We start from the raw sequence: 17982 nt of genomic DNA on the forward strand, positions 1-17982 counted from the left end.
GTCTCACTATGCAGTTCAGGCTGGCCTTGCCTTGAAGTTATGACACTGCCAGGCTGGATTTGAAGTTGTGGCCATCCTCTTGCCTGAGCCTCCTGAATACTGGATTATAGATGTGCACCACCCAGCCAGGCTTCAGGGTAATTTGTTTAAAAACCAAAAACCTGGCACTAGTGAAGTCTCTGAGTCATAAACATACCATGACAGACCTCTATATTCTGGCCATTGTATGGAACATTCCTGTAAGGCTGTCACTGCTCAACAATGTATTATGCAATGTATTAAGAAGTCAGTTTAGAACGATTTTTACGCATGGAACTTTTAAGTTACCCAAACTTCTCTTCAGAATGAATATATTTTAAAGAAATCATGACATTCAAACTAAAGACTGAATAGGACTGGTGCTGTTGGGAAGGAATATGAGCACAATCTTGGGAGCAGGATTAACATGTGGATTTGCATCGGGAGGTCTAAAGGATTAATAGCACCCTAAGCAAGGGCAAATAGCAGTTCATACAGAAGACCCAAACTTAGGTGGCTTTACAAGTGGGGTGTCTTTTATACATTAAAAATTCACCATACTATTTTATAATTACATCTCCAAGTTTATGTTAAGAATGAAAGTTTTGTGGGCTTGCGGGTTAGCCGTTTGTTTAAGCACCTGTTGGGGCAAACCCAGTCAGGCACAGGGGACCACGGTTTGATTCCCAGATCCCCATGCCTTACCAGCCCCATCCTTAAGGCAGTCTGAGCCAGCCGAAAGAAAAAAAAAAAAAAAAGAATGAAAGTTTTAATGAATGAATATGCAATGTGAATTGGAGCTAGGAACCTTGATCTATACAAAATTACTAGACAAAAATGCTTTTAAAAATATTCAATTTCTTAACTAGGTGACCTACGTTCTTTACATAACTGGCTTAACAAATCTTCTCTGCTTAGACAACTTTAATCTACCCAATTAAGTTGAATACTTTACCAGGCTTGACTGAGACTCCAATTGTTACTCAGTTTGGCAAGTTCTATAACCCAAAGTGCTGCCTAGACACCACATGGGAGCAAGCACAAGGGCCTTACACCACACCATTACCAGAGTCAGGATCCTATGCCAGCTGGAAACTCAATCAGCATTTTTCTAGCAGATCATTCATAAAAATGCTTTCTTTACTGTAGGACTTTAAGGGCTAATACCACTTTTGCCAAAAGACACCAAAACAATATGAGGCTCACTCCACATATTCACCAAATCCCTCTTTGAGGCCCAACCTTTCACATATACTAGTGAGGCCCAACCTTCCACATATACTAGCACTGGAAAACACCTGAGAGAATACACTGCACACCCCTCTCAAAGTCAGGTACATTCCCAATGTCCACAGCTTCTTACTAGCAAAACCCAGAACACACTGTTGCCCCCCAGTCCTGGGCTAATAGCTTTCTAAGCAAAATCACAATGACTCAGTGTGTATCCAATTCTGTGTTTGGGTATTAGGTCAAACACCACATTCTGCCTCAGAGTCTAGGAAGCTTACCCAAATTTCTTTTACTTTTTAATGTCATTAGCCACATCTTCTAGGATCTGTTCCTCTAATACTCTAGATGTGGCTCAATTTCTGCCAACAGATGCAGCTGTGCAAGACCTAGAATCACAGAATGAACGAAACAGGCAGAGAGCCACACACAAGGAGCTCAGTGTGAATGCACTTGGTGAATGGGACAGATGTGGAGGTTCTGGTGCCTCCTCTAGACACATGGGTCCCTCACAGCAAAAGTCAGGAGACAACAGGCACTTCTGTTACCACATTCTGCAGGGGACAGTTATTTCTCACTTTCTTAATGGGAAAATTCCCAAATCTGGCTATCAGATGTTCCTAGAGAAATGACATAGAGGATGGCATATTTTATTCCTCCCAACAAATTCCTTTTCTGCTTATCACAGCTAGACTCAATTTCGTGGTCTGATGCTGATCTCACAAAAGAATATGCTCAGAAAATTTCCTTGAGGACAAGAATGCCTTATCTTTCAGGTGATAAATGAACAAGCCCCACAATCAGAAAATACTGCAAACATGTCAGCACTTGAATGGACCTAGGATAGGTCCTACTATCTCTTCACCCATTAATATCCCCACAACATCCTAAGACGTACCTGTCATCTTTATTTATTTGGTCTCCAAACCCCACAGTATCCACAATGGTTAGTTTCAGTCGAACATTGCTTTCCTGAAGCTCATAACTTCTGGCTTTTAACCGGACACCTGGTTCATTGTGAGTAGCTGGGTCACTTTCAAATTTGGTGTTGAATAAAGTGTCCATTAATGTAGATTTGCCAATTCCTGTCTCACCTACAGAAATGCAAAGGGAAAATCAGAGAATGTGAATTTCAGTTCAATTCATTAGTATTTTTAAAAATCAACCATGTTTGTAACATTAAAAAAAGAGATCTCACTGTGAAGAGAAAGGCATTTCTATGTATAGTCAACAAAATACCTCCAGAGAAATGTCTCAATGAATGTCATAAACTACTCAACATAAAAGAGCCTGAACTTATACAGCAAAATATTCCTTACCTCTGGATTAAAAAAAAGGTACCAGTTAATTTGTGTACATATTATAAGGATATAAACTATCTCTCTTCCTTTCCTAAATGTATGTATGTATAAAATACTACAGTATGGGGGGGGGGGCTGTACCACTGAATTACCTAAAAAAAAAGACCTGATTCCATGTTATTGAAAAACTATTATGTATTTCAAAACAACTCTCTTGACAACAGTATTTACTGTTATTGAGTGCTTACTTCATGTCAAGTGCTTTTGGCAAGGGCTTCCAACTACTTCTCTCATTTAAACCCTACTACCCCATCAAGTTGGGCTTCTTACATTTGGAAGATGAAGCACTAGGATTCAGGCAAAGTTTCTAAGTATTTTACCTGAAGTCACACCACAAGTAGCGAAGCCTAGCAAAGCCAGGTTCACCTGAAGTTTGTAGCACTTTAACAGCAACATTCAATCAACACAGCATCCTGGCCTTATTATTACAGGAAAACTGACTGCCTAGTATTTTCCAGTTATGGATATAAGTTTTTGTTTTTAATGCATTTTGTACAGGGCCTTACTATGCAACTCAGACTTGTAGTGATCCTCCTGTCTAGCCTCCCCAGCACTAGGATTACAGGCATGCACTACCACACCTGGCTCAGTGCAACCAGGGGCAGGGCCGGCATAGCATGTGGTGTCAGAGATCCAATCCCACCTGCACTTGCCTAAGAAGGTGCTTAGTCTGCTGAGATGTAAGTTAACACTTTCTTCTTGAGTTTTTTTCCCCATTTGTGGAATTCATGCTGGCAAACATTAGGCTTCTCACCTGCATGGTGATGTTTATGACAAAGAAACTGCATGACGTCAATAACCTGAAACAATGATCTTATTAATTTACAATGGTAAATGAATGAGTTGTTTACTGAGTCTATCATGTGTGCAAAGTAGAGTACCAAGCACCTGGGACAACTATATCAAATAAATGGTGAGAAACAAAGGAACAACCATGACGAACAGCTCGACATTCAAAACAGGACCTAAGCAGTAATGAGGGTGCAGCTCAGTGGTAGTGGCTGCGCACAGAATATGAAAGACCCTAGGTTCCATCTCCAATACAACACAAACTAACAAAATACCAAGCCAAAGTCTCCCCTGATTCTAATTCTGCTGAGCCAAATATAGTTGGCAATGAGAGAACCCAGTCTGACTGGTGACAGTGGAAACTGAGTATATATCATTGTGGAGAGAGGAAGGTAGAAGCAAGAAATATTAGCTTTAAAGATTAACTCTCTCTTTTTTTTAATCTTAAAAAAGTTATCAGATTTCCAGGTTGGTTTAAACATCTCAATGTGTAACAGCCCTTTCAACAAATCCTAATCTTGATAATGTTCCTGGTAACATTCCTCTTCTGCTACAATGGCATTAAGGATGGTAACATTCTATGGAAGAAACGAAAAGCTCTGGAATTTATAAGTTTGGGCCAACACTCTCACTACAAAGACAAAATCCTAAAGGCAATGTGGTGGACACCTATAATCCCACCACTTGACAGGCTGAGGCAGGGGGTCTGCTGTGAGTTCCAGGCCAGGCTAGGCTTACAAATGAGTTTAAGGCCAGCCTGAACTGCATGTGAGACCCTGTCTCAAAAAGACAACCAATCAATTGTCCTCTAATTAGAAGTGCTTTATTTATGGTACACACTTGTCTTCCAACATGATGCAAAAGCAAAGTAGGATGGAGTCTTTCTCGGTTTGAGCTTTCTCTGATTAGAAACTATATGTGGCTTGCCACTTATTATATATACAAGTTGCTCATTGGTTGTGGTGACACACTTGTAATCCCTGCTGCACAGTAGACTGAGGGGGAAAGATCACCCTGCATTCAAATTCTGAGACTAGTCTGAGCAGAGCAGTAAAACCTCAGCCCACTAAGTTGCAAAATTGCCTGGATGGGGCTCAAACTTGCAATCTTTCTGACTCAGCCTTCTGGAGTGCTAGAATTCCAGGCATGAATCACCACACCTAGCTTTGCCTTATTCTTTAACCTTTTCCATTAGTGCCCTGTAATTTTCTCCTCCATCAGGCCAGTGTTTTTTCCAGTCCCTACTATATACACTTCCCTGTGGCAAGTTCTGGAATACCACCATAAAGTAGCCTTATAGGGCATTTTCCTATGTCTTAGAATGTAGTCCACACATAAGTGAATACTGATCAACTGTGATTATTATGGGAATAACATTCTAACCATCTGCTATAACCATATTCCCCTTATGAACAAGACCAGACCTTATACTCTGTGACCATGAGAGTTGACCATAGATAACTGGATGAGGACCAGGGTCCTGACCCAATGGCCACCACGCACACCTGCTTATTATACTGTGATACAGTAGTATCTACTTGATTCATCCAAGCAGAACTTCCATTTGAATAAGAAATACACAATCTACACATGAGATCATGGCAAGAGAAGGGAAGCTGTAGCTGCAAAGGCTCAAAGGGAACAGAAGCTGTATTGTGAATGGACAATGGCTGAGGACACAGCATAAAGAGCGTATTGGTATAGCATACTGGAAATTCATAGATTCAACTAATGGTTAGGAATACTGTGATAAGCATAGGTATGAGACTGAAACAGTGAACAGAAACAAGCAACACTGAACTTGTACAATACCCTAATATGATTCCAGATTCCCATGAAGTCTGACTGTGCAGCAGGTGAGAGCTATTTTGGAGATTCTAGCAGGGGAGCACAGATACTGGTACACACTCAAAGGAGGAACTGTCCTCCAAGGAGGGGAGGGGAGTCCGTCCTCTTTCACTTAGCACGGAGGGAGCGTGGAGGGAGAAAGGGGACACCTGCCTTGCCAGCCAGATCCTCTGGATCAACCCTGGCAATAAATGAGGTGACAGATATCACAGCCAGATCCCCTCACATCCTATGCAGCAGCTGAGACTGTATTCTCTTCTTTATCTTCTTGAATATTCTTTCAAATAAACCTCATCAAAACCTACAGTAGAAACCAGTATCTGTTCTTTAAAGCATAACAAGCCCACAGTCAATATTCTTGCCTTAAAAAAGTAGCTTTAAACAAAACAAAGTTACTATTAATGGATACAGAAATAAGAGGGTTCTCCTTAGAAACTCTTAGAATCTGGTGGGGCCTCTGGCAGTGCCTGAGTCTGTGTGTGACCTCCTCAGCACAGCCGGCTGCTTCCCAGGATTTCCTTGCTCTCACAACATGGACAAGGGTACTGTGCAGAGCTCCCCAGAGAAATCTCCCCACAACAAAAATTCTGTCAGTAGAAAGTGACCTGCTTGCCCTTCCTCTGTTTCCCTAGGGGCAGCAATAAATGTTTCAATTTATAGGACAAGAATTCTAGGTTACCTGGACAGAGCTGAAATTATGATCTTCCTTTACTGGGTGGAAAATTATTAAGCACATGTGAATGAGGAACACCACACTTTTTTCTAAAGCCACTTTAACTTTAATGACATTATAGTGGAAATCATGACCAATTAGCTTTGCAGGTCCCTACTTATAGCATGGGGGTAATCAGTGGGTTGAAAAAAACCACTGTCCCTCTAAATTTCAGAGTGTTTAGCTTTCCATTTCTATGCTCTGTGCTTTTAAGATCCATAATTAGGCACAGCAGTGTGATTCATCAAAAACAGCCCAATAGGAAGTGATAATTTTGGATTAAAATGAACTGTAAGAGTCATGGAGTTCTTCAGTGCACTGGCTTTTCAGACATATCTTTCAACCTTGAAAACAGAGGCTTCTTTACACTTTTGAGGAACCACAGAGCAAAACAGTGTCTCATGAATTGAAGGAGACCCTTCTAGTTAAAAAAAACCAGTTCAAAAGAAACAACCATAACTGCATGTTCTGAAAAATCAATGACTAACTACAGCATTCCAAAGCTTCCTTGCAGAGTACTGCAGACAGAGGAAGCATTTATCAAAAATTAATGGGCGGAGATATAGCTCAGTAGCATAAGCACCTGCCTGGCAAGTACAACGTCCTGAGTTCAATCCTCAGTAGCAAAAATAAATAAATAAATAAATAAATAAATAAATAAATAAATGTAAGAATGGTCATGTTAATCATTTACAGACTTACCACTATGGTATATTTTTTTTTAATTTTTTAAATTTTTTTTTCTTTTCAAAGTTTTATTGATAAACAAATAGCAATGAGACAGTTTCAAATCAAATCGAAAGTAGTTTCAACAAATAATACACTGCATATATTCTTCTTAGTGGTTAATTGCTGTACAAGATGCAGACCTGTGATCCTATTTACAAACATCATTAGAAAAAATCATTCTTATGGTAGATTTTTCAGTTTGTTTTTTTATTCTACTGTTAATCCATCTGTCTAAACATGATTGGCAGAGTAGTTTTGAGAATCACTCTTGAAGCACTATCAGTGGCTTCGATTTTTGCTGCTGCCTCCACCAGAGGTGGTAACTGTGGTTACCACCAGGGAAAGCGGTCCTTCACTTTCCATTCCACTTGCTGGCTGATTTCATCCACATACGCTAACATAGTCAAGGGGGTAAAAAAGCCACCCACCACCAGAAAGACTGCATTATTACCCAGGAGGTAAATGTGGATAATATTCAGCATGCTTTACTTTAATTCCTGCCTGGCTACTCAGGCAAGCAAGCAATTGTGCATGTGAGCCTGTGGCCTCTAGGGTCTATATCTTATTTGTGCATGGAGACAAGTAATCAGCATGCTATGCTACCAGTTGTGATTTGCCATTCCTCAGACCTTTGCCTTCAACGAGCCATGCTTTGTCATACTAACACCACCCTGCATGAGGGGCGTAAAAAAAGAAGAGCATGTGCTTCCATTCACTGTACTGACTTGCAGCTGCCCCAGCTAGCCACTATATCACCATATATCTCTTTGTTAAAATTCCATCACAGAAACTTTTCAAGACATGCTTTCTGGAGTAACTACTTCTGGTTATATTTTACAGATACTGTAATTCTGTCACACGATAAACTTTTAACTTAGGGGCCTGCTCATTAGCTCAGTTGTTTAAGTGACTGCTTAAACAAAGCAATCAGGATGTTGTGGTTTGATCCCCAGATCCTCAAGCTATACCAGACCTGCCCTGAAGACATCCTGAGCCAGCCCCACCCCCGAAAAAAAACACTTTTAACTTGTGTGTAGCACACACTAGGTCCTCACTAAATGATATGCTGAATAGATAGTCTGAGTGACAAATGTATTAACTCATAAATTAATCACTATGGGCAGCCTGATGATAGAATGAGCTCTAACTCTACCCTCAGCTTCACCTTATTTTCTGGGGTAAAGTTTGCCTTCCTTTATTTTATCCTATAAGTCGCTTCATAGTCTTTCCTAGAAAAAGAAGACAGGATTGATATGTTTAAAATGTGATTGGAAGATTAGAAGATGCACATCCAACTACAAACACACTCAGCCATCTCATCCTTGACAAAGGGCCAAACATGCTTACTAGAAGAAAGATAGCCTCTTTAACAAATGGTGCTGGAAAAGCTGGTTCTCTACATGCCAAAAACTAAAACTTGACCCAGGTCTATCACCATACACTAAACTAAAGTCAAAATAGATTAAAGATCTAAACATTAAAACAGAAACACTAAATCTCCCAGAAGAGAAAGTAGGAGGAACTCTTGAAGACATAGCGGTAGGCAAAGAGTTCATGAACAAAAATCAAACTGCACGGGTAACACTTGAAAGAATTAGCAATTGGGACCTCCTCTTATTGAGAAGTTTTTGCATGTCAAAAGAAATTACCAACAGAGTGAAAGGACAACCCACAAATTTGGAAAAAATCTTAACAAGCACTCAAAGGTCTTCTCTCTAGAATTTATAAAGAATTAAAAAAAACATTAGGGCCCCAAAATTTAAAGACCCAATCCAAAAATGGGCATCTGAGATGAAAACACACTTCTCAGAGGAAGAAATACAAGAGGAAAATATACATAAAAAAGTGCTCCATATCACTAGCCTTTCATGAAATGCAAATTAAAACAACACTAAGATACCATCTCACTCCAGAAAGAATTGCTATCATAAACAAATCAACCAACAACAAATGTTGGAGAACTGCAGGAAAAAACAAACCATTCTACACTGCTGGTGGGAATGTAGACTGGTGCAACCATTATGGCAATCAGTGTGGAGACTCCTCAAACAACTAGGACTGGAAATCCCATTCAATCCAGCTATCCCCTTCTGGGAATTTTCCCAAAAGAATGGAAAACATCGTATCATAGTGATATATATGTGCCTATGTTTACAGCAGCACAATTTGTGATAGCCAAATCTCAGAAACAACCAAAATGCCTGTCACCTGAGGAATTGATAGAAAAGATGTGGTGTTTTTATACAATGGAGTATTACTCACCTATAAAGAATAAACTCAAAGCTTTCATATATAAGTGGATGCAACTTGAAGCTATACTCATAAGTGAAATAAATCAGACCCACATGTGTAAATATTGTATTGTCTCCCTAGTGTAAGAACTCAAAAGAAGAAATAAAGATTGAAAGGTATAACACAGTTAAATGGAAAGCAAGAACTTAAGGAGTAAACAACGAAGAGAAAGGAGAAAAGTTAGGAACTATGGCAGGGGCAAAACCATACATTTATATAAACAAGATGGTTAAGGCAATGGTCCTAAGAATCTCCACCAGGTTTTTGAAACTAGCAGTGAATGGGTAGGATTGTCACCTTGACTAACTGTATATGCTGAACTAAGCAACTGCACTAAGGATAGCAATGTGTAATATTAAAACAATGCTTGAAATATCTATCATTTTGGTTTTCTAAATGCGTACTGTTTCTAATGTCATATCAATTATTGCTATATTTTCTTTAAAGTAAATGTTTGTATTGCCAGTCAGGCAGATAACCAACTACTATTATAGACTACTGGACTATATTAGATTATTTTGCTGAATTCATGCACTTACAATATATGAATGGCAATGGAATACCCATCTCTGACAAAAGTAAACAAAAATGGGGGATACAAATGAAAGACTATTTTGTAATTAAAAATATATATATATGCATACAAAATAGTAAGCATAGATATACAGCTTCTTTCTCTTTGTTCAATGAGAAGAAAGTTTTGAACTAATAATGTTTAGACAAGATATCACGTCAGCATCTTTTACTATGAATAACTACTATGAAGATAATATGCAATGTATTAATTATTGTAACTGTCCTACTAACCTGTTTTGAAACTGTCTCATTGCTACTTTTCTCAATGAAATTAATATGAAAAAAATAAAGTAAATGTTTGTTTAAAAAAAAGAAACAAGAGACAAGAAAAAAAAGTCATAGGACTGTCCTGCTACAATGTTATATATGGTTTGATTTTTAAATATCTGTGTAAAAATGTGTAATTGATGGGTTTTTTTTCACATTCTACAGGGATTTAAGGTTTAGAGTATCTATGGTTATTGGAAAACAACAGTTCTATGTTATGTCTAAGGCATTTGATATTTAGATAGTGATGTTAAGCTCAACTACATCTGTTACATGGTAATAATATCGTTAAGCTTCTCTTCTGGAGAGTTAACAACTAAAGTTTACAGACCAAAAATTAGAGAAAAAGAGGGGCTAGAAGAATAGCCAGTATTTTGGCCCTAGTCCTTCAAAATCAGTGAAGACTCAGGACATAAAAGAACCTGTGCTGTGACATCCTGTAACTCAGTGGTATCCCAAATTTTCTGATCAAGGAGACCGTGGGGCCACAAAGGAAAGTGATTGACAATGGACAATGTGCCTAAGGAGAGTCACCTAAACAGAAAAGATTTTCTCAGGCTTTCACATAGAAGAAAGTGGTCAAGCAACGGCCATGACTCACCCAAATGTCTTGACAAAAGATCTACAAGGTGCTGTACATGGTTTCATGGTAAATTCTGAGGGGATTTGACTGACCTTGTCAGGTACAAAAGTTACATTTTTAGTTATACAGGTCTTGCTTTAACTTGGTCTTAACCATCCAGCAGAAAAGTACAACCATGAAGTATAAAAAGTGATGTCATATTAATATGCTGAGCTGAAGACTAAAGACAACAACTTCTGACAGCTGCCAATTCTGTGGATAACCCATTACTATTATGGACTATTGGACTACATTGTGTTATTTTTCGGAATTCAAGTACCTACAATATTTGAATTGGCATAAAGTATGAAAAGGTCCTTTAAAGACTTCTCCAAATACTGTTTCTCTATCAGCAATGGAACACTCATCTCTAACAAAACAAAAAGGGGGATATAAATAAAGGAACATTTTGTAGTGAAAAAAATATATATGCATGTACATACAAAATAGTTACGATAGAGAGCTACTTTTTCAGTTCAATGAGCAGAAAGCTTTGTACTAATATTATTATTATTATTTATTTATTTATTTTGGGGTTTTTTTGGGGAGAACCAAGGATTGAACTCAGGCCCTTGCGCTTGCCAGGGAAGCGCTTATTCCACTAAGCCATCTCCCTGGCCCCTATACTAATATTATTTAGACAAGATATCATGTCTGCATCTTGTCCTCTGAATAACTACTAGAAGACAACAATATACAATCTATTAATTATTGTAACTGTCCTACTAACCTCTTCTGAAACTGTTTCATTGCTGTTTTTCTCATTAAAATGAATAAAAAATTAAAAAATAAAATAAAAAATAAAAATAAAATGTGATTGGAGACTCTTACAACTTATATTTAAAATATAGCCTCAGATAAAATAACTTATCTTAAACCTTTGTGTTCTATTCCTCTTTTCTCATTCACTCAAAAGAATTATGCTTGGATTGTTTTTAATGTATTTTTCAAAATGTATTACTAATTTGATTTTGTTCCATTATTAAACAGGTTTTTCTTCAAAAACAGGGACATACAGTATCTTATTCACTTGTCTATGTTCATAAAAAACTGATATACAGTTAGGTCAATGCTGATATAGCTGCTCAGTGTCATTGCAGAAGATGAATGAGGAAAATGGCAAAATAGTGAAAGCCAAATTCTAATTAGGTTTTCAAGTGAAACATAAAAAGCTTTAGAGTGACTTAATGTGCCATAAGCAAGATGGAGGCTGGGGTATCTGCTAACTCCGGGGTGTCAGTGAGGCAGTGTAGCATCTGAATTCGCTTCCTGGGCAAGTGCAAACTATTCCTCCCCTCTCTACCTCATTTATTCCCCTGACTTGACAGAGGCATTCTAATAGCAGACACTGAATTTAATGTTTTGAAGCAGACTAAAGTTCATGCTGAGATCAGTTCCTGCCCTGATGTCTTCTGCTTTTAAGCTGTTACCCCAGAACAAAAGCAGGCTCTTCAGCTTCTGTGATTTAAAAAAAAAAAACTCTTAATGGAAAAGTATAGCTCTTTTTTAAAACCTCAATTCCTTCCCACGTTTATCATATGAAAATAAACTAATGCCATTATACACGTGTATACTGCATCAAATAAGAAAAAAATCACCAGGGGAAGTACAATATGATAACTACTCCCTTATGTGGTTGTCCAAATGTTTTGATTAGCTAAAACACTGTTTTATAAACTTTTAAAGAATCAATGATTGATAGTGGACATTTTTTTTCTTACACAGCCATTTTGCCATAAAATATTTGTGGAAGATGGTTTTAATCAATTCTACCCCCTATCGATCAGTTAATACTGACACCTCTGTCTCCCAAACTGCTAATTCTAACCAAAAGGCTCTGTATTAACCCATTTTCCATTACTACAATGAAATGCCTGAGGATGGGTGACTTTATGAAGAAAAGAGTTATTCAGATTATAGTTCTGGAGGTGTGGGCATGGCTATCATCCACTCAAGTCAGGATGGTTTTCTTTCTGGTGTATAGTATCACAGTGGTGGCAGTACATGTGGGTGGGAGACCACACCAGCAGACTGCTGCTGCTCTGCTGACTGTACTGGGGATTGAACCCTGCAGTTCACATATGCTATGCAAGCACTCTTTACTGAACTATGTCCCCAGCCCTTTTTATTTTCTGACACAGGGCCTTTCTTGCTAAGTGTCCTTGGGTGGCATTGAACTTACACTCTTCCTGCCTCAACTGCCCAAGTAGCTGGGACTACAAGCATATACCACCTTGCCTGGCTCCAAACTCATTCTTTTATCACAAGGCTTTCTAAAGTACTGACTCAGAGGGTTTATGAAAACTGCATTACTCCTTCCTGAGACTGTTACCCCAATGACCTGTGACTTCTCAGTAGACCTACACTCTCGCTATCTCTCAGTCCTCCCACACTGAGGACCAACTCTTGGGAGACACAGTCAAATCACACCCAAACCATTACGGAAAAGAACCCACAGAGTTAAAGTATAAGCATGGAGGGATATCAAGGACTTACTGTGGAAAGAAAAAAAGAGAGAAGAACACAGCATAAACACATTTGTGTAAAAGCAAAACAAAAAAGCATCCATGGAATCACAAGAGCTGCTTTTCTCCTTTCAGGGTAAGTCTGGCCAATGCCCAAACCCCTTTCTGACAATGTGTTTTTCCTATGGGAAGACCCTTGCATTTTGGAGTAGATGGGCCTTATCTTCCAACCAGGGTGGACTTTGGAACCTTCTTTGTGAGCTGTAGAATTTCTGTAGTGTTCAGTGAGGCATGTCAGAGTGCTATCCTGTTCTCCCTTGGATTTTCTATACTGGTAACGGCTTGTAGGAAGGAAAATCCCAAATTTAAGTCCCAGGAGAAGCAAGCAGGATCAAGAACCAGGGACAGAGCTCTCTGACCTTTGTATCTAGTTCTTAATCCCCTAACTCAATACATTACCTTCTGACAGTGTCTTGGGCAGTGAGGGAGAGTCTTAACTGAGTTTAAACTGGTGCTATTTTCTGAAAATTTTCAAAACACAAGAATAGCCAGAAAGCCAGTGTGGTGGTACATGCCTACAATCTCATCACTGTGGAAGGATGAGGCAGGAGGATTGAAAGTTTGAGCCGAGGTTGGACAAATCAGCAAGATCCTGCTGCAAAAAAAAAATTTTTAATCAATTTTATTGAGAAAGAAATAGCAATGAGACAGTTTCCAAATAGGTTAGTAGAACAGTTACAATAATTAATACATTGCATATTGCTGTCTTCCTAGTAGTTATTCATAGTACAAGATGCAGGCATGATATCTTGTCTAAACACTATTAGTACAAATCTTTCTTCTCATTGACTAAGAGAAAGTAGCTGTATATCTAACCTAATTTGTATATACAGATATATTTTTTCACAACAAAATGGTCCTTCATTTATATTCCTTTTTTGTTTAGTTTTGTCAGACAGATATTCCATTGCCATTCAAATATTGCAAGTGTGTGAATTCAGCAAAATAATCCAATATAGTTCAGTAGACCATAATAGTAGTGGGTTATCCGCAGAATTGGCAATGTCAGAAGTTGTTGACTTGAGCCATTTGCAGCTCAGCATATTAATATGGCTTTACATTTTATACCTCATGTTTATACATTTCTGCTGGATAGTTAAGACCAAGATAAAGCAAGACTTACATAACAAAAAATGTAACTTTTGTATCTGACAAGATCAGTCAAATCTCCTCAGGATATTCCCTGAAACCAAGTACAGCAGTTTGTAGCTCTTTTGTCTGTGTCAGCCATCTAGATGAGTCACAGCCATTGTTTGACCATTTTGGTCTCTGTGTAAGCTTGAGACAATGTTTTCTCTCTAGGTAACTCTCCTTAGGCACACTCTACATCATCGATCACTTTCCTCTGTGGCCCCATAATTTGAACAAAATTCGGGACACCACTGAGATACAGGATGTTACAGTACAGGTTCACTTATGTCCTAAATCTTCACTGACCTTGAAGGGCTAAGGCCAAAATGTTGGCTACCCTTGTAGTCCTTCTTTTTCTCTAAATTTTTAGTCTGCAAACCTAAGTTGTTAACCCTCCAGAAGAGAAGCTTAATGATATTATTAACCTCTAACAGAGGCAGTTGAGCTTAACATCACTATCTGTTTGAATACCAAATGCCTTAGCCATAACATGGAACAGGTATTTTCCAACAATAGTTGATATGCTAAACTTTAAATCCCTATCAAATGTGAAAATAATAGAAAATTAAAAAATAAATACATTTTTACACAAAAATTTAGAAATCTAACCATATACAACATTGTAGAAGGACAGTGTTATAACACTGATTGAACACAGGATCCTGCGCTTGCCAGGCAGGTGCTTATTCTACTGAACTATCTCCTGGGCCCAAAAACAATTTTTTGGGGGGAGGAAAAAAAAAGAGGTAAAAAGATACTATGTAGCTAGTTTTGAAGACAGTGGAAAAGATCCAAGAGCCAAGAACTGCAGGCAGCTACAGAAGCTGGAAAAGTCATGAAATTATGTTCTCCCTGAAAGGGGCTGGGCCCTGCAGTGCCATGTCGTCATCTACTACACAACTGGAAGAGAGCAGATTAGCATGGCAGTCAGTCACTGGAACAGTTTACTACTGACCAATGTAGTGCTCCCAGAAGGATCCTAGTCATCTCTGTTGAACAGGATGGGAGTGAAAGATGACAGTTTTTAATCACTTTGAAAAGCTAGCTTTAAATGTACTGAAGAAGGAAAGCAGCATATGTAAGAATCATGGGTTATTAACATCCACCCAGGAGATCAGGTCAGGGGCTGCTCTGCAGCTGGGTGGCCCTTCACTGGCCTGAGGAGTCCCCACCACACTAGACTGTGCTGTCTAACACAGGGGGCTGCATCCCACCCGTGCACTCCAGGGACCACTGCAGCACAGCACACACAGTGCCAATGGAAGGCTGTCTACTCCTGCACAGGGGCCAAGCTGCTCTCAAGTAGGCTCATGCAGCTGATCTCACAGACTGGGCTGAAGAGGCCATGATGCAAAGCCAGAATAGTAACTGGCCTAGATAAAAATTAGCATGCTTTCAATAGAAAACCACCAAACTGCCATCAATTGCTATGCTAGTGAAGAGCTGCCCACTCTGCAGTGGGCAAACAGGGGGACTGCTAAATTGTAAAAGGTTTTCACATAAGGAGAAGAGAAATCATGAGTTGGCTGCTCCTCTCCAATCATTTTCTCACCAGAGAGTAAGCCTGTCCAGCACACCACCCAAAACAACTCTCTCCATGATGGCTTGCACAACATCCAGGGCACACGCAGCCTATGTGCACTAAATTCCTCAAGAAACTTTTGATGCACACGCCTGTAATCCCAGCTTCTCAGGAGGCTGAGATAAAACAATCTCAAATTCAAGGCAAATAAGAGCAACTTACTGAGACTACTTCAAAATAAAAGTCTTAAAAAGGTCCAGTGACAAAGCTCAATGGTAGAATACTTAACATATGCAAGGCCTTAGGTTCAATCCCCAGCACTGCCAAAAATCAAAACCAAAATCCAAAATGTTATTTTAAAAAAGAAACACCTATGGAAAAAAAAAAAAAAGAAAAAAGAAAAAGAAAAAAAAATTAAGAAGAGAAAAAGGGCAAACAATTCAAAACAAGAGATGAAGTAAACTAAGCATTGTACAACAGAAAAAAGAAATCTCATCATCAACAGATATATATTCATTTATCTCAATATTTCACTTAAATATCTTAGTCTTAAACTTTTATGTATCTTTCCATGTTACTTGGCCTATTATTTATGCTACTATAAAAACATCAGCATCTGTTGGTTATTAATTGACAAAATAAAAATTTCTAAATTGCAAAAAAAAAAAAAAAAAAAACTAAATTCTGAATTTTTTTTGAGACAAGGTCTCACTATGTAGCTCACGCTGGCCTTGACCCCACTATGTAGCCTAGGCTGGCCTTGAACTCATGACAATCCTCTTCTCTCAGCTTCCCAAGTGCTGGGATTACAGGCATGTACCACCATACCTGATTATATTCTGAATTTTTAGCTATACCAAAATTACAGAAGTAAAAAATGGGACAAGTAAATTAGTTGACTTCTTTTAATGTCCAGAGGGACATAACATTGGGTTAAAAAAAACTCATCTCATACTTTTCTACTGTAAATTTGTATGTTAGCATAATAGTAGCTGGTTGTGCATCTCAGTAGCTATGCCGGGGGGTGGTTCTAGGGAGCAATCTTTGGGTTTACCCATTTGGTATGACGCACAGCAAGGTCTGTGAATGTGTGCAAAAATGTCAAACTGAGATTTTTACCCACATTTATGCTCTGTTTAACTGGTTTTACATACATGTACCTGAGCATCATGGGTAGTAAAATGTGTCTGCATCATTTTGCTATGTACTCTCCCATCACAAAATGCGAGTTTATTTTGATTTTCTAGCAGAGTAGCTCAATTCAGTACAATAGTACTTGAAAAGCCAGATCTCTGACAAGCAAGACAGCTCAGTGGACTAAGCATCTGTTTAGACAAGCACAGGAGCCAGGATTTGATCTCCAGGACCACATGCTGTGCTGCCCCTGCCCCTGGGCATGCTGAGCTGGCCACTGAGATGGGGTGTGGTGGTACATGCCTGTAATCCCAGTGGTGGAGAGGCTGAAAATAGCAGGATCAGTGCAACTCAATGCTGCATTGTGAGACCTTGTATAACAAATATATTTTAAAAAAAAAGAAAAGAAAGAAAGAAAGAAGAAAGAAGAAAAAGAAAGAAAGAAAGAGAAAAGCCAGGTCTCTAAGTTTTGGAGGAGGTCAAAAGTGAATCATCAGATCACGTATGCATGGAAGATGAAGATGATAATGACTTTGACGTTGGCCACATGAGCCAAAATTTTTGTGACAGTAAAATGGAGCAAGAATAGATTGATACAGACATAGAGAATGTAGACTTCTTTGATTTAGATGATGAAGAAAACGTCAATATGAGTACGTATTTGACTAGTTAAAATGTTGTAAAATGACATGAACCAAGTGCAACAACCCAATGTTAGAGCAAGGTCCAAAAATAGAGTGAGGATCCTGGAAGTGGTGAAATCCATTCGACAGAATGCCAGCGCTGCCAGTCAATGTTGGAAAGTTTTCATAGCAAACAAAATCCTACAAGATGTGAAATACACAAATGTTGAAAGACAAGTAAAACATTCTGTGTGTACCGATAGCCGCACTAAAAATGTGTTTATTATGGCACCTCCCTAGCAGAACTGAAAGCCTTCCTAGGCTTTCTGTACTTAGCAGGGCTTCCTCATGGTCACTGCAGGGACATAAAAGACTTATGAAGAAGTGATGGGTGTGGTCTCGAGGTTTGTAGAATAACAGTGACACTGAAGTCATTTGTTTTCTTTTAAAATTGCCTGAGGTTTGATGATAAAACCACCCACCAAGAAAGAAAAAGCTGATAATCTGGCAGCTTTCCACTCACTGTTGGAGAGATTTGTGAGTAATTGTGAAGCAATTTATATACCATTTGAATACATGACTATTTTTTTTAAGGTAACTTATTTT

General features: G+C 38.7%; 1 protein-coding gene across 8 annotated transcripts in view; it reads right to left on the bottom strand.

The window, feature by feature from the left end:
- Nucleotides 1-17982, bottom strand: part of Sept11 (septin 11) — a 101002-nt gene that overhangs the window by 31861 nt on the left and 51159 nt on the right. For all 8 annotated transcript variants that reach the window (XM_023707663.1, XM_023707658.1, XM_023707662.1 and 5 more), the window contains exon 3: nucleotides 2144-2339. In XM_023707663.1, the coding sequence (XP_023563431.1) occupies nucleotides 2144-2339 (196 nt within the window). The remainder of the gene's footprint in view (nucleotides 1-2143; nucleotides 2340-17982) is intronic.

This window comes from Octodon degus, unplaced genomic scaffold (assembly GCF_000260255.1).
Source record: "Octodon degus isolate 3935 unplaced genomic scaffold, OctDeg1.0 scaffold00305, whole genome shotgun sequence".
Classification (NCBI taxonomy): Eukaryota; Metazoa; Chordata; class Mammalia; order Rodentia; family Octodontidae; genus Octodon; species Octodon degus.